Source organism: Gobius niger, assembly GCF_951799975.1.
Source record: "Gobius niger genome assembly, chromosome: 17".
Lineage (NCBI taxonomy): Eukaryota > Metazoa > Chordata > Actinopteri > Gobiiformes > Gobiidae > Gobius > Gobius niger.
The window spans coordinates 15,846,988-15,869,470 of record NC_136868.1 but is presented as its reverse complement, the minus strand read 5'-3'; the positions used below and the strand labels follow the sequence as shown (position 1 = coordinate 15,869,470).

The 22,483-nt window shown below is 41.5% G+C and overlaps 1 protein-coding gene across 1 annotated transcript in view; it reads right to left on the bottom strand.

The window, feature by feature from the left end:
- Nucleotides 1-771: 771 nt before the first annotated feature.
- hcn2b (hyperpolarization activated cyclic nucleotide-gated potassium channel 2b) overlaps nucleotides 772-22,483 on the bottom strand; it is a 46,450-nt gene continuing 24,738 nt past the window's right edge. Inside the window, exons 5-8 of the mRNA XM_079574671.1 lie at nucleotides 13,060-13,206; nucleotides 11,960-12,200; nucleotides 9,476-9,640; nucleotides 772-4,427 (exon numbers count right to left, since the gene is read on the bottom strand). Of these exons, the coding sequence (XP_079430797.1) occupies nucleotides 3,469-4,427; nucleotides 9,476-9,640; nucleotides 11,960-12,200; nucleotides 13,060-13,206 (1,512 nt within the window). The 3' untranslated portion in view covers nucleotides 772-3,468. The remainder of the gene's footprint in view (nucleotides 4,428-9,475; nucleotides 9,641-11,959; nucleotides 12,201-13,059; nucleotides 13,207-22,483) is intronic.

Genomic DNA, 22,483 nt, shown 5'->3' with positions numbered 1-22,483 from the left:
ATGCATGTTCCCTTCCTTTTAGCAAATAGTATCTGCCCCTATAAGAGACCGTGCTTTATATCGGTGTGGGATGAAAGACACTCGTGGCTTGAGATCTGCGCATACATTAAACGACATGCAGGTTCAAACGAGATAAACTGGGAGGGTCACACCATCCGCAGAAAGACCGTGTCAGTCTCTATCGTCCCGGGATGTCAGAGCTGGGAGCCACTGCTGATTGGCGCCACTCAACTTACTCTGAATGAGACAGCTCTGGTTCGGTTGCCAGGCTGCCGGGTCGCCCCGGCATATCTGCTGCACCATGGCACCAGGGGAGTCTGGCACTTAGCAGCAGTGGATGGGGGCAGCAGCCCAGACTGAGCCAGGATTAAAACAGAGGTGATAGGTGTCAGTGACCTGAGAGATTGGTGGATTAGTGACTATCGTACGAGACATCAGGAGGAGAAGCTGCTACCTCACGCTGTCCCTGTGATCATCTTTTTTAAGAATAACTTCTTGGAGCTGTCAAAAGTTTGGTGGGAGTAATTTGAAGCCTGTAAAATATCACACAGGAAAAATGGAATAGTCTGATCAACTTTTACAAAAAGGAGCTAGCAGAAGTACCTTTTCACCAAATGTTCTTCCCTACATTTAAGTCTCTCGGCTTTATTTAAATATTTCACTGTACACAGATATTGTGTATTTGTTGATGACTTTGCAGTGATACAAACTCATACTGTGCCTCAGACTCTTAGATCCAACAGATGTAATCCAGACACAGGAATACCGTAGTATAAATACATTTTATTATTGTACTTTTTACATGTATTGCAGTGGGTTACATGTGACAGTAACACTTGCATTGTGGTAGTTATGCATTCTACACAGCCACACAAAAAAGATTATAGTACAGGAGTGATGCGTATTCTAGGCACTAGAAATGCACACTGTTACACAAGTGTGAATGAAATCAAATCCCTTAGTGACTACTGTATTGGATGCTGATTCAATAGCGAGTTTAGCATTAGGAGACCAGTGTGTTCAATTTTCACATCCAGCATCTGAGGAAAAGCACAACTGGCAGAAAGTGCGTTTTGTGGTGCCATTGCCACAGGAATGAAGCATCTGGCTGCACAATGTCGCAATTTTGTCATGAAACATTTTCGCCTTTTGGGTTGTACATTAAAGTAAAAAAAAATCAAAATATCAATGTAATGCATTTGTTTGAGCTCTTGACTTGAGCATTCACATTTCTGTTCCTCTTCTGTGTGGCACATATGCCACGGAAACGCTGCAGGCTGCACTTGTTTAACAGCTGAGACATTAACTTTTACATAACACTTGCGGCTGCTGGAGCTGTGAAGTGCAGAAACAGTTGTAGGATTACATGCATAGAGTAAAAGTGATGTCAAAGTTAGCTGTGAACTTGGGTAACTCAAATGAAACCATGGTGCCGCCGGCTCAGCACAAGCTGCGATGGTGTGAAAAGTGATTCTCTAAAGCAAGACCGTCTGCATCCAAATAAATATATAACTATATGAATTTGTCCAATATGAAAACATACTTATTAAGTGAGCCTACAGTTACAATAAACTAGGCTAGGCTAAATAGTCCCTTTTACATGTGTACACAAAAATTACAACCAGGCAATTTGTCAAGTTCAGAACAAATTTTATAAATCATATTTCATCTCAATGCACAATCCATGAACATTTTCAGACTTTCCTCTGCAGATAAAGTGACTTGTAAATGAGTAAATGAGCCTGTGATTATTGCTGTCTTCAGAAATGATGTACTGTTTCGGGTGGTTGGTCATTGTTGTAAAAATTTGCATAAATGTACAGGACCAACTTTGGCCACAGCCTTTTTGCCTATTATGTGGAACTTCCAGACCAGGTAATAACCGTCTTCAGGCTGTCGCTTTAAGTTTCATGAAAACCTGGCAGCACATTGAACAATCATCGTCTATCTATCGACCGAAAAGCTTTGTGTGACGAGAATTTCCCCATCCCTTGCACAATCCTGTGTTACATAATCTTCAGACGTTGCCTAGAACCCAGATTTGGAGGTTTTGTCTCCAGGAAAGGGGACGCAAACATAGTTTTAATTATTTGTCAGTAAATGGGTTCCAGGGGGCATCCTTTGGGTATGAAACAAAAAAGCTGTACGAAAATACTTGGGACTCTTGAAAAATAAACCTACACAGCGGGGGGATGGGGTGGAATAAGAGGCAGTGTATATTGGCACTGTAAAGTCAGAGGGAGGATAAACTCAGATAAAATCAGGAGTCTATAAAGACCCTCATTCACCTGTAATGGGGCGGCATTAGCCAGCTGAAGGTGGCAGTTTCAGAGTGGCAGGTCAGGAGTAAAGGTTTTGGATCAGAGTCTGCAGAGTCCCATAAACTCTTCTGCAGGCAGTAATGACAGAGGCACACAGACGGTCTGACCTTGGCGCAGCTCTGACTGTAGTGTACAGTGAGTTCATTATAAGTCGCTTTGGCTTAGACACAATGACCGAACTATGAATGTGGGGTTAGAAGTAGAAAATCCTGGGAAATAACTGGCAGTGAACTACGCATACAGCATACTTTAAGAAACGATAAGCTTAATAATTTGTCCTAAAATTATAGACTTCATTAACTTTTTCAAAAGGATAATGTTGGAGTCCGACTTACACGTAGAAATTTGATTATTCCTTTTAAAGCTACATTAATCAGATTGAACCATCTGAGGTTACAGGCGAATAAGGTGAGCGCTTCATGTCAGAGTCATTCAAGTATGATACTGATGTAACAAAGCTACATTTCATTTAGTTTAGTCAAGTCAAATATGTTTAGGCGAACTGTTCATGAGGAAAACAACACCATTTTAAACATTATTAGCATAATAGCCTGATATTACTTCAGAGACTTGTTTTGGGAAAGTAAACAAAACTTATTTTATAATTCACCACTTTAATGAAAAATATTGATTGATGCAGCTTTAAATGACACTCAAATACTCTTTTGTAAAAATCAATGGCTTTGCTGGAACAAAGCAATTTGTCCCACTTCTGGAGTTTTTAGAGCAAAAGATGCTTGTCTCGTGTGCTCATTATGTGTGAAGAATAACTCCACAAATAATGAGTCAGGATTGGATATTTGCTTCTATTTTCTCTGCAAAGTATGGCTTTGGCCTATATAGTGAAATTCATGTTTAATACTATTAAAAATATATTGACAATTTTTAGGTCCCAGAATTTGTCTTTCAAGCTTTTCTCCAATAATTTAAGTTTCAGTGTTGAATATAAATGAAAACAATGTATGATGTTTTGAGACGATGCTACTTTACCTCTATAGTTCTGTGCATTTAGGAGCTTGAGCACATCACACTGACTTCATAGCCGTCTCCATTCAGACCCTCCTCAGTTCACATTCATACATTCATAGAGCCAAAAAGGGAGAGGTTGGATCGTCCGGCTGCACCCCTCACCGGTGTTTTATTGAGATCACAAGTTGGACGATAACCTTGATCTTACTTTGACGTGATCTGTTTCTGGAAGACTCCCTACAGAGTCCTTTTTGGGTAGCCCTGAGTCTCCAAGTCCCTGTCCCAAACCCCCTGCCGCCTGTCCTCCCACTGCCCCGAACCCTTGAAAGGGTGTAGGCAAGGTAACGGGAAAGGCCCCAACAGTCATTTGGTGTGGCAGCATCACCCTGTGGGGAATGGCGCTCCGAACGGCTGTGTGTCCTGAAGGGGTCTGAGGAGGTGGTCCTATGGAAGTGGAGGAGACTCGGGTGGACTGGGGTGGGCTGGGGGCCGCAGGCTGCAACCCGTCGTGGGGCAGGGAGGGTTGGGATGCTGATAGCGCTCTTGCATCCTGGTTCAAGGTACCCATTTGTAAGGAATGGGTGCTCTTATGGGTGCTTGGCCGGTGAATGGGGCTGGATAAGTGCTGCTGGATGAGGGAGAGTTGAGAACCAGACGAGGGCCCCGTGAGTCCACTAGACCCGTACTGGAAAGACCGCCCTCCGGTTGTTAGCGGGCTCTGAATAGGTGGGCTGGACATGACCGAGGCGAAGGCACCGGGAGCGATGAGCTGTGACTGGAGCGGAGTGGCCGAGACGGGGCTTTGCATCACCTGGAAGCGGCGCACCATCCGGGGGGACTGCAGAGCGCTGCCCTGGTTGGGGGGGCAAAAACTCATGGCCACCGCCTGCTGCAGTGTGGCGATGGCCGAGTTCTGTTGCTGCTGCATGGAAGGGGGAGGAGGGAGGTAGATCCCACCGGGGAGAGGCGGGGTGAGGGTCGACATCGACATAGCCCGGGGCCGCGGCGCGTCCACGTGTTGAACCATCTCCCGGTCGTATTTGACGATTTCCTGGATCATCTCGTTCTCGTGGTTGTTGAAGACGCCCGAGTTCAGGTCATGCTGAACCTTGTGCATCAGAATTGAGTTCTTCTTTCCTGTAATGACAGAAATGAGGATGTTAGTTTGTGAAATTGTGAGGGACACAGATGGGAAAACAGGTTGGCAGGAGAGTCGAGGAGTCTGAAAGATGAATTCATGCGTTTTTATTTAGACACAAACAAAGATAAGTGGAATAGTTAACAAGAAAAGTAAATCAATGAGTCCTACACTTTCCATTTAAATACTTCTGGATTAATTTCACAGCTTCCTACGTTTGTGAAACATGTCTCTTCATGCAGCACTTGATTGGCACACATTATAACAATATGCTACCCTATATTTACCACCTGCTTTGGACGGCTTCCCCATCGACTTGAAGCTCTAATGAGCCCAGCTACATAAGATTTACTGAGCAGCAGTTATATAACGTCAGTACTGCCTCACTGACATCCACTGTCCATACGTCCATTCAAATCAAGCCAATGTGTTCATGATCCATCAAGAACTATTTTCGGCCAGTGAAGTGTGTGAGAGTCATCAGATCGGATGCGTTGGCAGGTTTCGAGTGCCAAAGGAAAAAGCAGGTGTTATGAGAAAGTGAAATGCAAGGTGATGGCGTTCTCACCACAGTCAGGTGCTGAATCAATGTGCGTGCTAACGACGACTGTGGTTAGTCCTTGATAGAGATGATGCTGCAGTTACGATTTCCCCATCAAATAAAACTATCATTGCCAGTTTAAACAGCAAAAATAAATGTCTGTTATTATTTGATTATTATTTGATTGGATTTTCAGACTAAGGCAAAATGTTAATTGTATAATATTATATAGTACGGCTCATGCAGAGATACTGTAGGTCAGGGGTCTCCAAGTAAATTTCCCTGGGGGCCAAAATACATCGGGAGTGTATTGCCGGGGTCCATAAACAAAAGCTCCAGTAAAATATGTTTTGATTGGGAAAATACTATTGAGGAAACTTTTTTCAATAAATGAATAATAATGAGCCTGACAGGACTGTAGGTTTACACTTGTATTGCACTTAACAAGCCCGTGTCACAAGTCTCTGCCACACTGTAGTCATTATTCATTCACTCAGCACTTGGTGGTGGTAAGCTATAGAGTGCGGATCGGGCCGTTTTTTTCTGTCCGAGCCCGGCCCTCGTCCGACAGAGCAGTGATCAAATCCGAACCGAGCCCGACAAGCATTAAGATATTTGTGTCCGAGTCAGACCGAGCCCGACACATTTAAAATCACAATATTTCCATAAGCCTAATGACACAGTAGGATACGATACTGTTTGTGTGGAAAAAGTCAGATTTTATCCATCAAAAGGCATTCGTAACGTCAACACAGATGAGCGGAGCACGCACGGCAGCACGCACGCACGTAGGCTACGCGGAGCAACAGTTTTACCTGTGCGGTCACTGCACGTGTTTCGTTGTCACAGCAGTTCACAACTTCTTAAAAGCATTACTGCGTGCGCACTGCGCAGTGCATAAGCGGGTTTAAATGCCGCATCTTCTATTTATTTAGTTTTTTGACAAATGATCGCTTATAATGCATGAAATGAAACAGACCCATTTTATTTTAATTTTTTATTATCGTGCTGATGTGTCCGAGTCCGACCGGAGCCCGAAAATAAGTTCTAAATATTTGTCCGAGTCCGACCGAGCCCGTCGGGTTCCGACGGGTCCCGTCGGACGTCGGACGGGTTGCAGCACTCTAGTAAGCTACTATTGTAGCCACAGCCGCCCAGGGGCTGACTGTCCATTTACCACGTGAGTATAATGTGTTGTTTATATCCTGACCTCTTCTTTGTCAGTCCCCTCTGCTGGACACGAGTGGAATTCGTTCCTTTCTTTATATACATTTAAGTTGCCCCCTAGTGGCTGGAGTGAGCATTGTGGTTATTGTGGTTATTTCTTTAAAAATTCGTAACTCCGCACAGGAATGGGCTAGAGCGTTACTTTTTTTGGTCATACTCAGGAATTTGTGCTCTACAAGTCAGGGGCTGGATTGAATCCTCTCGCAGGCCAAATCCAGCCCGCGGGCCACCTGTTGGAGACCCCTGCTGTAGATATTCGAGAACTGTCTTCCATATGGCGATAACAATATTATATTTAACTTAACAACTTCAACATTTCAAAAGGTATATTTTAAAATGAATATATGGAGCTCAGCAGGAAGAGCATTTGCCCCTAACCCAAAGCTAATGCCATCAGTGCATCACTGACCACTCTGTGCCATTGTGCTCTTGGTTGAGATGTCTTCGATATCTGTGTGCACGTGTTTGTGTAATTTGTGTTCGTGTTTGTGAGTGTGAATGGGTGAATCAACAGTGACAAATATCTCCTTAAGGGAAATATTCTTCCAGACCCACCCAGGTTGACAGAAAAAGGGTCTATAATAGGGGCTGCAAAATGAATCACCAGTAAATCGCTATTTCAACAGTAGGTCACAAAGCCTGCAGTTATTTATAGTATTTACAATATTCTGAGCAAATAAAATCAATCCTCTTCGTCGTTTCAGCGTCGACGGCGGGCTTCAATGTGTGCGTGCAGGGCTTCATCATCTACAGAGCTGCTTATTTTGTAAATGGACAGTTTTATTAAATATAAAAACAGAAAGCACTGTAGTTTAGACCTCCTCAAACATGTTTGTGATTCATATTTCAGTCTTATACAATGAATAAACAATATTGGAATGAAAACAGCATACAGACATTTTCTGATCCACCCCCTCCCATTTTGTTGGACATGGTTCCAAGCCAATGGTGCAGCTGCTAAATGTCATTCCTCACCAGCTGCTACTGTGGATGATGAATTTTTTGTGGGGTTTCAGGATTTGGCTGCCCCTGGACTTCACAACAGGATCCACACGACTCCCCGTCTACCGAGGCCAAAGCGGACCATCCACCAGTCCGGCATGCACCTGAAGGCGACTCTAACACTGAGCTATTGTATGGATCCGTCATGGTGTGTGTGTGGGAGAATCAAAGACTTCAAAGTGCTGAGAGCCTGGCCAATAGGATCATGGCGGGACGGGGAGTCATTTGCCTCTTTAGCCTGTTTAACCTCTTTGGTTTGCACTAGAGCCAGTGGCAGGGAGCACGCTCAGGAGGTGAGGACAAAACCCCCCCTGTATGATACAATAAGAATGGACAGAAGATTCTCTGAAAGCTTTTTGCTGAGCGAGAAAGCCCACAGCACATTTGGAATCCTGTAACAGATTCTATAGCTAGCTATCCAGCAAAACTAAGCAATCATGTGGGAGAAAAACTGGTCATCTTGATGCAAGCCAGCCACAACAATTTGGAATACATTATAAGTTTTGAGCATTTGCGTCGCCTGATCTCTGATGAAAAGTTTCAAGTTTGCTCTCTTTGAGTCATTTCCAGGAAGTTTTGGACAAATTCTGTTTCGGTCGCATTCATATTCTTGGCATGGACACTGTCAGTCTCTTCTTGTTTGCACAGTTCATTATTGAGTGAAAGAAACAAAACAAACATCAAACATGTGCGATTAATATTCATCGGGGGCAAAGTCCGAGGAGGACAGTTGAAGCGGACGTGTCTCTGAGCTAATATAAATCTAATATAAATAGGCTGTGATTCAAGGCTGGTGATGGTCTCTGAGGGAGTTTTTGAAGCAGCAGATACTGTAGTAGTGTTTAAGGCAGCAGCATATGGTGGAACATTACTCTGTCCTCAAGGTCATGGGTTTGAGTCCCATCTCTGACATTTTTTTTTTTTTTTTACAAAAGTTCATTCTCAAGTGAAGACATTTTGTTGTATATGAGGTGAACATTAATATTTTATAAACGTAATTGATCTGTGTACGAGCTGTTCCTCCATGTCAGCGTACACATTTCTTTTCTCTCTTTTTTCCCCTGGCTGGTTCTGTATATACCATATATCACAAAACACACCCACAAGCCAACGGTTATAAAATCCAAGAAAATAGCAACACTTTGTAGTGTTGCTATTTTATTGTTTCTTTTTCTTCACTGATTGTAATTGCATTGCACCAAGTGACGAAGGTATTATTACTGCTGTATATTCCTTACATTTACAAGAGCCAGTGAATCACTTGTTTAATATTAATAGAAATGTTCAGAAGTGCAGGCACTAGACTTGATTCACAACCAAAACCAACCTAAATCTGGTCTTTTACCAGCAGTTTGAAGGCTTACATTCACCACAAGCTTTACGTGTGGGGGCACTTTTTAGTATTTGCGCACCCAAAGTTTGTTGTAAATTCTATATTTGATTGTCATAAATCATACTTTTCCAAAAGTAACAATTTATCTGGGGCTTAAGACATGACTAGTTCACCAGTATGTCATCATTCTTTGAAATGTTTAGGAAGTACAACATCAATGATGCACTGCGATAACAATATCACAAAGTCTCAATCTCCCAGCTCTAAGAGCCGCCAGTTTTGACACATTAATAGACGAATAGATTTCCCTCATGCCTCATTTGGTTGCACGATTGACTGACTCGCGTACCAATGAACTTAATACCTGTGACTGCTATCACTTTGAACAAATGCTAATCGTCTGTGACTAAATTGTTGAGACGCATAAATTACATTTTGATCACATTGGCATTTCCTTCCTTTGTCCTTAATATGGCAGTAAATTATGAAACGGACAAGGCACATTTCTGTGTGTAATTTTCAGATTCCTATCACTTTTAAAAATACTCTTTTGAAAAAGTCACTCCTTGGATAAAATAAGGCCTGGTGTATTATTTTACAATGAAATGGTAAATGCGATATTTGCTTAAAGTGATTATGACTAAATTTTAGAATCCAAAGTCACTAAATCATAATTTATCTCTGTGTTTTCCAGCTAGGTGTGCAGGGACCTCTGACAGGGACCTCTGATGTAGCCAACAGATGAAAGACCCAAAGGGTATGCGAGACAAAACAGGAATGAATGGAATGGAAAAGAATAGGAAACAATGGTTCATCCCTGTCCCAAAGCTGGTTAACCAAAGATTGCTTGTTCCAGACAAGTATTAAACAGTAGGCCCCGCTTCTCTGATACGAGTCAACTGTCCAATAATGTACTTTATGACATCAGCTTTACATTTTCTTACCTATTCTATCAAGTCGGTCAATGGCTACAGTCTCGAAGGCCCTCCTCATCATGGGGTACTCCTCCAGCACCTCATTGAAGTTGTCCACAGACAGAGAGTAGAGGCGGCAGTACGTATCTGCGCGAACACTGGCCGTGCGCCTGCCGCGGGTCAGCAGGCAGATCTCTGCGAGAAACCCACAAATACACTATGAACAAAAGTACATCAGAGGAGACAAAGTCATTCAGTAATAATCCGTGAGAGAAATGGGATTCGGGACTGACCTGCTTTCACTGTGGCTCTGCTTATTTGCATAAAACAAAAGAACCACTTACATTTCATTATTTCTTTTCTAAACATTTGAATTGAATGATTGATGAGACGCCTTGAAAGGTGTTGGTTTACACAACCATTTGCATACAAAGTCAGTCCAATAAAGACTCTTCAATTATCCTTCTCTATTACCATTACGCAATATATAATCTACACTTAGCTACATAGGGCCTAAAGTAGATGTAATGGTGGTTGACAGAGGAATACCATACAGTACACCGAGCTACCCCAGTAATTTACCCATTTAAATGTATTCTTCAATCATTGGGAGTAGGATATACTCAACTCAGTGTCATTTGGAGTTTATTGACATAAACTGAACCTGCCTTGGCCTCTACAGAGTGGACTTGGCCAGGACTTTGTGTTAGTTTATTGGCCTGGACAACAACAGTATTGCCAAGTGTGTCCACAACAGTCCTGAGCCGCACTGACAGCTGCTGACAGAAGCTCTCTATATTTGGAGATGCTTCGTTACATTCAGATGCTCTCTCTTTCATCACGCTACATCTCTCTCTTGGACTGCTCTCTCTTCTTTCATACTACCTGTGAACTGGATGAGGAGTTGTCTTGACAACCATATGCCTTGCACCTGAAACGGTGACCTCCTCTGATTTTAGTTCAATATTGTTTTATGAGCATGCGTATGAGGAGGCTGCAGTGTACAACACAATAAGCAGTGTTTCTCAAATAGAATAGAAACTTTTTCTAAGCAAAGACTGTGTTAAGGTCTGGTAAAATACAGCTTTAGAACTGGCTTGTAGTAGAGCAGGTTTAATGACAGGTTAATCTTGATTAAATCCAGGTTGAGTGTCTGTGTAGCCCTCTTTAGTCATGCTCCAATTTGTTTTGGTTCAGGTTTAGTCTGTGTTTAATCCTGCTTTAAACATTGTGATTTTGTGCAATTTCTTTATGTCGCCTAATCTCTAGAGATTATACTTTAGAAGGTGAAGCTGACGTTTGTCTTAGATTCTACTACTTGGTGTAAATAATAATTAAATAAAAGCTTGAGAATCACTGCTTTACTTAATATGAAAATACTAGAAAGCACTTAATCTGCAAGACTTTGTGCTAAAGTTGAGCTAAAGCACAACATTAGCACAGCACATGCCAGTAGATGCAGTGCAGAAAGTTCTTTCTGCTAAAGCATTTTCTATGATACATACACATTTGATCATCTCCACAGAGAAACTCAATTTGCTCCTGGTCAGTCGCTGAGCTAAATATGGCACATGAATGAATGAAAAAGGAATTGCATAATTCATGCAGTTGATACCTTTATACTGAACTGCCAAAACGTCAACTACTATGCATATTATCATACTGTGCTCAACATTGTGCATGCTACTGGAAGAGCATTTCTGAATTGTTGCCCCAGATGTTGGTCCATGAGGTCTTTGCAGTTATGCTCGGCCCAGTGATTTGCATATTTCCATGTGCATCATTATAATGCAGTGGGAAACACTTGGAAAGGATAATGAGACTAATGAAACCCCTGGGGCTGCAGTAAGAGACTGTCTGAACCTGTGGATTGGCCAACTGTCAAGTGCAATGACAACAAAAAACTGTGTGTTTGTCTGTTCTGAGTACAAACGCTAAAAAAGTGAAAACACACACAGAGCTATTGACCCAGTTATGTATGACCATTTGGTAAGGTTTTGTTTCGGATGCACTGACACAACCCTGTCCATTTCATTATAGTAGGCTGTATACCATTGGCATGCCAGCGTAAAGGCTAAGCAAGCACTGAATAAAGGATGACCTAATGCAACTACTACTAAACAGCGCCCAAAAGAATATGCCAGTATGAAATGTAGAGTATGTGTATATACATATAGTTCATGCCCAATCTAAATTGTTGTTAAATCCTACTGTATTCAACCTCACATGACACCCACCAGTTCTTGCTGAACTAACAATGGCCTGTCATCACAGAGCGGTGTACTAACTAATTGGATGTGTGGACTAGCTGCTCAGGTCAGGTCAAGCTCAGGCCACTGTCCGTTTAAGAACGGTGCAAAACTGGTGCAATAATACAATAGGCCTATATGCACAGGGCAGATACTGTATAACTACGTGTTAAACACAGTCAGAGCCCGAGGAGTTGAGCCCATGATCCAGAGTTTAGACCGGCTAAAGTGCAGTATATGAGGATTCAAATGCTCAGGGACCCACCTCCAAAGTATGACCCGTCCAGGAGCTTCATGCCAGTGTTCCCTTTGGTGAGCACGCTAACCACGCCGTGCTGGATGAAGAACATTTTTTTACCGATGGTGCCCTCTCGGATGATGTAGTCCAAGGGCTGGAACACCTCAAACCGCAGCTTGGTCAGCATGGCCGTCACAAAGTTTGGATCAGCGTTTGCGAAGAGAGGCATGGAGGCCACCAGCTTTCGACAATTAAAGTTCACAATTTCCTAAAGATGGACAAGAGACAGCACAGAACTAAAAGCAACATGTTCAACATAAGGAAGAGAGGTTAAAGTTATTGTCATGGTTGAGGTCAACAAACTGTAAAACATAAGTGTGCTGTTGTACCCAATGATGAAAAGGTTGTAAAGTCCATCTGCACACAGTTTACTTTATTTATTAGTGACCAATAATACTAGCAATGTCTGTGAAAAGGCAGCTTTAAAGCAGTACTAAGCAACTCTTGCCCCTAGAGGCCATAAGCGCCACTGCAGGTTTCGTAGCAAGTTGCATTTTTTTAACTTAATAATTCTCAGTCAGACTAAATACTACGCAGACAGAAAAGGCGAAGTGAGAGAGGGATATTGTACATCCAATTACACAATGGAAATTATTTTTTCACTCAAACTTGGCTGTAAATACTATTTAAAGTGACGCTAGCCCACAGTTAGTTTTGCCCATTAGCCTGTTAGCTCCTATTTTCACGTGACGCACCAACGCTTCGAGCCTTCGTCAGGGTGCATAATATAAACACAGGTGAGAAGAGTGGACTATATAGGGAGGAGCCTGAACACCCACCTAAATGTATCCACTTTGCACAGTTCCTGTTTGCGAGGGGTAATCATCTTCATGTATTTGTTGACAACCTATATGTTTCTCTAATCTGGTGGTATGTCGTTGCTAAAATAAGAAGTTAATCCACCTCAACCCAAGTTTAGTGAAACTTCTTTGTGAGTTTGAAAACTTTCCTTTTCCCGTTATTTTAAATCAACAGAGCATAACTTGAAAGTGCCTCGCCTCGGGGTAAATGAGTTGGTTAAGTACAGCTGAGTGAGCACCTTATAGTCCACCCCTCTGCGTCCATACCTCTTTGAGTGGCTCGTTGAGCTCCTCCAGGATGCTCTCCTCATCAAACATCTTTCCCTGGTACCGGTGCTCGTAGTAGTCATGGATTTTCTGTCGGAAGTCTGCCGGCAGCTTGTGGAACGACATGTACTGCTCCACTTGTTTGTACTGAAAGACAGTGAGAGGTGTGTGAGACAGGGAGCAGGTCTTTTGTTCATGCCGTAACAGGAAAGCCATCAAAATTTCACACTACACCGCTTCAGTTTCATCAGACAAAAGGCAATTCTTAGTGTATGATGGTGATTTATTTCGCTATTGTAAATGGAGCAAGAGCAGGTGATGTGGAAAACATAAAAGTGCCTTGCCCAAAGGCACAATAGCAGTAGTAGCAAGTAAGGAAGAAGGAAAGAGGAAAGGGACATTTTTACAATTTTAGCAAGATATGAACTAACTCCTACTTGGGGATTCCAATTGTAATAACGTCTTGCTACAATGAGTTTTAATTTTGCTTGGTGAGTAAAGTGCGTATAATAGAACAGACATATATGATTGGCTCATTGTGTTGTTTTCCTTTCTGCCCTGCAGTAAACATAATCCAATACAGCACTGAATGAATGAGAAATATGATATTGAAACCCGTTCCGGAAACTCTTGCAAGAAGTCCAATAATCAATGGTAAGTTTAATATTTTTTCTTCACAAATCCCGAAGTATGACATTTTATTGTGTACCCAGTTCCAAAATAAATATAGGACCAAACATAGTTAGTATGTAACCACTGTACAGCTCCAAAAGGTCAGTCCAATCCCGCCGAGATTCACACGTTCACATCTTCTGTTTATCGACTGTACGTCAAACAGAGCGAGCGTTCACTTGTCATCTCATTACAAAAGCACACAACATATTACATGCCTGGATTCACAATGGAAATAGAGGCAGAGCAGATTCTTCCATAAAACAAGATTGAATGGCCTGGAGTCAATTGCTCTATTCATATACAGTGTAACCAACAGACCTATGGCGTTACGTGCTCAGAAATGGGTCACTTTATGTGGTTTCACGCGCTAACACCTTCCTTTAAACGCAAGAGCCTACACATCAGCAGCAGCTGCCCGGAGGACAAACGGACACATCACATCACATGGTTTTTCTTCAACGGGAAAAAGGCCAGCAATCTCCGGACAAGCTTTCACTTCCTGTTTTTGTTAGCGTTTAAAAGGTTAGCAAAGCGCTGGCCCTGGCTCAAGATTGTAGATGTGCGTGTGCAGGGCTTGGAAGGGATGCTCTGTCTCAGCTTCTCTAGAGCAAACTATTGTGATATTCCATTATGATACATTTATATTGTGCTTTTTCCAGACACTTAAAGAACATGCATTATTCATGAATCCTCTATACTTGATGAGGGTATGCTTCAACAGTATTTTCGCCATCCCTGTCCTGGGGCTGACTAAAACGAAGCCAATCCATGTCAACGGCCTCTCTGACCGCCAATTACTCACTGGATGAAGTGTCTGCCCAAAGACACAACAACAGTGTGTCCTGGCTGGAATTGGATTCTTGGCTCGGCGGCTTTATTCGACAGGACAGCACAGGGTGAAAGGGGATGAAGAGACATTCAGCAAATTCTAGCTATAGAGCAGGATGGTGAGAGGAGTAAAGGAGGATCTGAGTGTCCACAGATACAACCTAGCACTCCAGCCTATAACAAAGACATTAGGACACTAGTTAGAGAGTTAGGCTTCATGAGATTCTATGAAATAAATCAAATTAAGACTTTTTTTTCTTATAAATTGTGTCAAGGTTTACTAACCCTCATCCTAGTCCTGTACCTAACCTAGAATGTAGACGTGGTTTGCATTTTCTTGGTAATATCATGGAGACAGGGTTACAAAATACATCCTATTACCATTTTGCAACAGAAACTGATATAAACTACACTGATTTAAAGGGACTATACAGAGTTTAAAAATACCTATTCACCACAACTGCCTCCAAAATCCTGCACTGTCACTCAAAAAGTTGTTACTTCATGCAGTCCTTATATTTGAAGAGTTTAGTGTTGCTAGGCATAATCATGGGGTAGTCCTCCAGATGTTGCCATGTCTGATTTGTAGGAAGCTCCTTCGTGAATTCCACGTGTAGTAATGACGGTAAACAAACTACTGTAGATCCGGTAACCAAGCAGATCATCCCACTGCGTAGCTTACAACCAAGAAACTAATGCTGCTCAAATATAAGTTATTTTAAATTCAAACTGCTTATATTTCAAATAATATTCGGTCAACACAGACATTTATATTGGTAGTCTGGTGTTATAAGTGACTGGATAACTAGGAAATGAGGCCCTATGTCAAAAATCCTGAAATATCCCTTTAACACAATTATATTTAAAATTTTGCTAAAGATTGCATAAAACCTTCTTTAGTTTGACCATTCTTGTGATGTTTATAGTTTCACTTCCTTATTGGACAATGACAGGACGTGACATAGATAGAGGACCACAATTTTCAACTTTTGCCGTGCAACCATGTTGTTAATGGGAAATGAGTCAAACTGCTATGGAACTTTACCTTAAAAATTCTAATAAAAAAAACTTTTCTGCCTGACATTTTCTTCATTAAATAGCTGCTTCACTGAAATAAAATGATAATTATGTACTTACAACAGATGTTATCCATCTAAATAAGTCATTAAAACCTGCACTTTAAGCCTTTGGTATTTCATTCTCCGTATTCGTCCACAACTTCTGTTTAACAATGAACTGTTTTTAAGTGACTCCCACACTCCAGTAATTAGAAGAGTTGTAACAAGCACAGACTGTTCCACGCAAAACACATTGTGTGGTGACCAATTCAAATCCTTTCAACCTTTTCTTGTAAACCAGATGGAGACGTGGGAAGTGATATTAATGTGATACAAATTAAAAGTATTGTTCCCAAATGCGAGGCTGGGAAAGTAAAGCGAGCTGATTAAAGGTTTTGGAAATATATAATAATAAGTTTCTTTCAGAAACCATGTGCACTTTTACTGAATTGTGTGGTTGGACCTGTATATACGAGTGTCCTCACCTGCTTTTGTCCAGTCTATCCATCATATATTTAATCATCTTGAGTGGCAGTGCAATGTTCTGTGGAGACCATCAGAATTTACACTGACACTCGCAGGCCCGGAGCAGCGGGGCACCCACTCTGACCTCGCACGCTACGCCCAATGACATGAATGAGAAGGACATCGCAGTGGTAAATTACATTTTGTCACAAAGAGGGAAAATAAACAACAGGCCTGACCCCAGTGGGATGGGCATGATGGTAAATCACAATGCATTTAATACTCGCCGAGGCGGCCAATATTAACGCCTTTCACACAAGAGTATTTACAGACAGCGAGAACATCACTGTGAGGGAACGACTGTACGTATGGAAACATGAAGGCGCAATCAAAATCAAACACTTAAAACGTACGGCTATATTTGTCTCAGCGTCTATGGAAAAGGTTGAGTGCGCTCCACAGAGAAAGCATTCGTTGAGCAATGCCAATTTGATTATGGGGACAAAGCATAGGCTGGTGTTGAAGGATGGATCATGTTGACAGTGAACATAGAACTAAAAAATATTCTGTATGTTTGTTGGTAAAAGTCAACAATCTTTTAACATCGATCAACAACCCTTATTTGGATTTTTGGAGCGCACAGACTTTGCCCCCAAACTTGCAATGGAAACAATAAATTTCCCTTGTTTACAAAATGTATTACACCACAAAGCCCTTTATCTCAAGCGCGCATTCTGTTACCTGGGGATGCATGAAATTACTTCAGAAGCAAGCTTGATAGACAACTTAAAGTACAGAGTTGGCAAAATCGTAAGTGAGACATAGTTTTTGGACATTTTCTTACCCGAATAATCATTGATTTACCGTTTGCGACCATGAAAATGATCCTATTTCAATGGTTCTACTACTAACGAAAGCAAGTACTTAGGTTGTGACGGCGCCAGACCCATACCAAACAGTAATGTGTGTTTAACATTATGTTTTCTACAGAGAGTAAATGTTTAATGATCTTATTAGCACAAATATAATGCACAAAGCTCATTAATTCCCATCTGTTTCTAAACAAACAGATGGAGTTGCCATGTGGTGAATTGTTATTAAGGGACATTGCTTTTATGGATGATCCACGGCTCTTGCACAGGCTGCACAGAGGAGGCAGAGAAATTGAATCGGCTCTTCTATTAGCGAGACATGTCACTGAGCGTCAGGATTTGAAAAGTCGTATGTCCTTCCTATGCGAGTGAGTGTCCATGTGCCAGGCATAAAACTTAAGTGTAAAACTGTAGTGTAATAATAATAATAATCTCAAGCCGTCATTTTGACTTGCTGTGTTAGCATGTTCACTGATGGGGCAGGACAAAGGTTGATTTATTGCAATTAATTATACCTGGTTAAAGGAATGGAGGTGGCAGGGTGCACCTTCTCTCCTCGCTCAGCAAGATTGTGGTTTCAATTTATGCGTCTTCGTCATGATGGTATGTGTTACTTACAGCCTCCTCCCTCCATTTGGAGATAGCATTTAGATACAATCCATGAAATGTAAAGTACAGAGAATCGACATTTTTAACCAAATGAAAGAACAAATAATGACTTGCTCTCAAACGCTTGGTGCAAAAAATAAAATACACTACAAAAAAACAAAAAAAACTTTGATGACATTTCAGCCTGATTGACAACCTCGCTTGAAATAAGAAAGTAAAACTGCCAATGGGATAAGACCAATTCTCTTACCCCACTTGCAAATAAAATATCCTAAAACAAGGATGAAATGTCATGAAATGAGCCAGAAACATCTCAGAACAAGTGAAATAATCTAAGTCAAATATGTTGCAGTGTGTGCACACATAGTGGCCAGTAGAGAAAGATTATTATTTGTTTAGCTTTTTGAAACCTGGTGTACGAAGCTGTCACTAAGTCAGCTGGACCTGGTGTGGATCGAGACTCTGCGGTCTCCTCGCAGGAAAGCCAGCCATCCCTTTGCCCATAAAGTGACCCTATGTTCGATGTGTCACCCCTGCATGAATCGCTCTTCGTATTTAGTGTCTAAGTCTTCAGACCTGTATCAATTATTTCAGTGTAGTCTGACACTAAGTTCACTTTCTGAAACTGAAGGAAAACCCTGTAGATCCTGAACTGTACAGGGCTGTGTTGCTCTGGAGAAAGTCACTGAAGAGGAGAGAGAGCTGTTACATAATGGCTAATGCTCCAATGGCAGATGGTGTATGGCCAGGCAGTGAAGAGCAAGCGGACAGATAAGGTAAAGGAGACGTCCTGGGACTGGTCAGAACAGGACATGGGAGCAGCAGAGGTTCTCTCAATGCAGAAATGAATGAATGAATATTGCTCTAAATATTGTGTACTGCTAATACCCAAATAGAAAAGGGAAGCATAGAACAGGTTGTGTTTGTCTTTAAAGGTCCTATATTATGCTTTATTCAAGCTTTTACAACTAGGCCACTTTATACCACTTATCTTTGAATGTTTAGTTGTAAAACTTAAATGATGAGTGTCGAGAAATTATCCACATGTTTGATGGTATTATAAAGTGTGGTTATACTAAAGGCCAGCAGGGGATGCACTTCGTCCTTTTGTTCACCGGTGTGACCAGAGCGACTGTGCAAAACAAAACTTACATAAAGCACTGATGAATATTCAAATCAGAGAGAATTTGGCCACATTCGGCTGAGGGAGAGACTGCAGGATTACAGAAACATTACATTTTGATGAGAGTTTAACATGGTTAAAGGGACTATACAGAAAGTTATGTATTTCCCTCCCCCTACATGTTCCAACAATGTCCTAATGTGTAGAATGAGCCCAGACCTGTTCACCACAACTGCCTCTAAAATCCTGCTCTGTCACTCAAAAAGATGTTACTTTGGGTCCGAATTTGCACAAGCTTAATATAGAAGGTGCAGTTACACGTATGACCTGAGGTGGCAGTAGTGAGTGGCAGTAGTGAGTATAAAATGACGCTTTAAAGCACAAAAAGTCTATTTTGCATCAATGAAACATAATTAATAGTAGAAAGAGTAAAGGTCATTTCTAGATTGCCAGTAGCAGACCCTTGGCAGTAAAGCAGTAATAAAAAACAGCAGAAGAGAAAGTTGCCTTTATCATGAAAGTTGTACATTGTTCTGGTTGTTTTAAATTACTCAATAAATCAGTTAACCTCTTAACCCCCACCTGAACTGAGCACCTTTTCTCTAGTTTGTCTTTACCCAAATATAAAAGCTTAAAAACCCCCCCATCAAAATAGTGACGAAAATGACACAAAAGCAACACACAAAAAAACGAACAATGAAATAGTAACAAAAACGCTTAAAAATGCTCCAACAATTTGACAAAAAAAAGTTACGATCACTTTTGTAGGTGTTAGCTTTCAAATGAGGCATTACACTGTTGCTCTCCAGTCGAGAAGCTTTTAGATTTGGGTAAAGCGGAACTGGAAAAAATGCAGTATCTATACATATATTTGATGAAATTTGACTGTACAGGTAACAGAAGCTGAGCCGAGCATTAATTCTCCACTAAAACGTTTGCTTGCCATAACACTCATCCTGCCATCCTGCCTCCCCCTCCCCCCCCAAAAAGAAACAAAACGAACAAAACATTTGCTAACTGAACGATCTTTAGCCGCTGCTGTCTGCCCGTGCAGGCGAGGGGAAGGCTTAGTGCTGGAGCTATTACGGGTGCAATGCGAACTGTTTGCTCTGCTTTGTGTCAATAAGCGGCCGTGCTGTCTCCTACATTTACACTATCTCGTACCAAGAATCTGTTCCGTCAGCGAGGCATCTTTAAACTCGGGGCCGCGTGTCCAGCGTGTTATCTGATGGAGAGCTATTCGCAGACTGCACAGAGGCATGGTCCACTTAATGGCTCCGTGTGTATAAAGCAGAGGCTGCGTTTGGCATGGGGCGGATTTGACGTGTGCAGGGAAAGATGCCGGATATGTTCACTGTGAAGACGTCAGACATATCCGTTTATCACACTTGACATAAACCGGGCTCAGTAACAAAGTCGGTTAGTTGTTTGTTTGCGTCTTCAGTGTTGTCGTCGAGGATCTGGTTTTAAAGGCAAAAATATCTATTGCAATCTGGCTCTAATATTTGAGTTTGCTGAGACTATGGAACAACAAGGAGCTCATGTTCTTAACTTTACTTTGAGAAGTTTTGAGACGTAAATAACAACAAGACCTTTATGACCTCATTGACAAACAACAAAAATACTTTAAATAAATAAAACCTAAAATCTAATGAGAACAGGAAAGAATACATGATCAAAAGAAAAGAAACTTCAGCAAATAATAAAGTGATTGTAAAAATGTGCAGCAAGCAGCACAAGGATGAAGAATGGCAAGATCAAAAGCCAAGTGCATGAAAACAAACTTATTATGCGTTATGAGAAGAGGATATTAAAGCTGCTGTTGAATTAGCCACGAGAAAGTTAAGCCCAACTTTATTAAAAAAACACACTTATTATCGGACAATGCGCTCTGCACTGGTGGTTTGCCTCTCATTAAAAACCCACACCCTATTTGTTGTTGATGACTCAGGATAAAAGTTAGTTTTCATTACGCACCAAAATAAAAGAAGAAATTATTATGAAAATGATAGCAGTGATAGTCACTTTTATTGTCTTTCCAATTAAAAACAGAACAATAGCCTAATTAGCGGCGCTTTGCCTCACAGCGAGAAGGTCCCAGGTTTGATTCCTGGTCGGATGGGGCCTTTCTGTGAGGAGTCTGCATGTTCTCCCTGTAGGTCTCCATTTTACCCATAGCTAAAAACATGCAGGTCAGGTTGACCTACAGTGGCGCCGTGCAGAGTCGCAGAGGCTCAGGAATAAACATCTGATCTACATCATTTCGTTGTACAATAATGTAAGTTAAGCATTCTTCAAACTTTGTTGGTTTGTCTGCTGGGGTGTTTGCTGTACTGATGTAAAGCAATATTCTAATAATACAATAATGATTGGGCCATTTAGGCACTTCACTTTGGTGCCTAAACTTTGAATACTTTTTGTGTATGGATAAAACAACTCTATTACCAAGGACTGTGGTGGTCATTATCTCAAGTTGGAGCGCCCTCTACAGGCAGAGAGGTTATAAATATTCAAAAGATAACGTAGCGGTCATTTAAGCTAATGGAAAGCTAATCATCAACGGGACTGTAACACCACCAAACTGCTCACAATGGATCTGATGTTTGTTTGATTTAATTTGACACTTTCGGGTTCTAATAATTATTCCACACAATCTAGATCTCAGATCAGTGCAGTAGAGGAAATGACCAAAGCAACAGGGTTACTCAAACCTGCATCAATCAAGAAAATAAACTTCCCTTTTGAGAAGGCAACTCTTTAATATTGGAAAAATAAAAAAAAAACATGGAGATTTAATGAACAATCATGTACTGAAATTGTGCCTTTAAAATCAGCCATCAGAACAGTTCTTTGCTAGATGTGTTATTAATCATTTAACACAATGAAGACAATGCTGTACAATAAAATAAAAGGCCATTAAATGTTTTGGTGTCATATGGTTGCCTAACTAAAAACAGTAAAGATCGCAGTAAAAATGAATCCAAAGAGTTATAGTAAATTGAATGAAGCGAATGGCAAGCACATTCCCTGTTTTGCAGTTTACTCAGCTCACAGTGACTTTCGTAACCAGCGGCAGTGTGTGCGCTCCCTGCTTTCATCACCTACCTGCAGATAACAAAGAGCGATGATTATCCCTCTACATCACACACTGCCTCAGTGCAAACTGCCTCCCCATCGCGCCCAGCAACCCAGCAAACAAGCTGTTATCCGGTGTAGAGACCAGGACAGTCCCAGACACATGCGGGCTGAAAAACCACATCTAACAGCTCTTTGTTCTCAACACTGCCCAGAGGCTGCAGCCAGCAATGTGTCTGTCTGTGTATAGTCACAACAATATCCCGGAAGACAAAGCTAAACCATGACAGGAAGCGCGTGAGTGCCCTCTGGTCCTGGGACATCCCGCCCTTTGATCCTCAAACAGGCAGAGGTGCAGAGAGCCATGAGGAAAAGTGGATTAAAGTAGTTTCCATGTTTCATTAACCAATATGAAACATGGGCTAAATGATGATTATTATTATGTTGTCATGTTGAAGTCTGAAGCAAGGTGTGCCATGTTAATTCACACACCATGGGCCATATGGGGCGGAACGGTCATTGTTTATCTCCTGTATATTCATCAGCCCACTTTACCCAACCATATGCTGCAGCCATTACAGTGTTGGATTAAATTTCCCTCTTTCAAATCAAATATGTGTGTAGCTCTACTGAAAAGGACATGAACTCGGTATTATATCTGCTCTGTATAGAGGTTGGGCAGAGGAAATCCCATATGATCTGCCATGAGTTAAAGTATT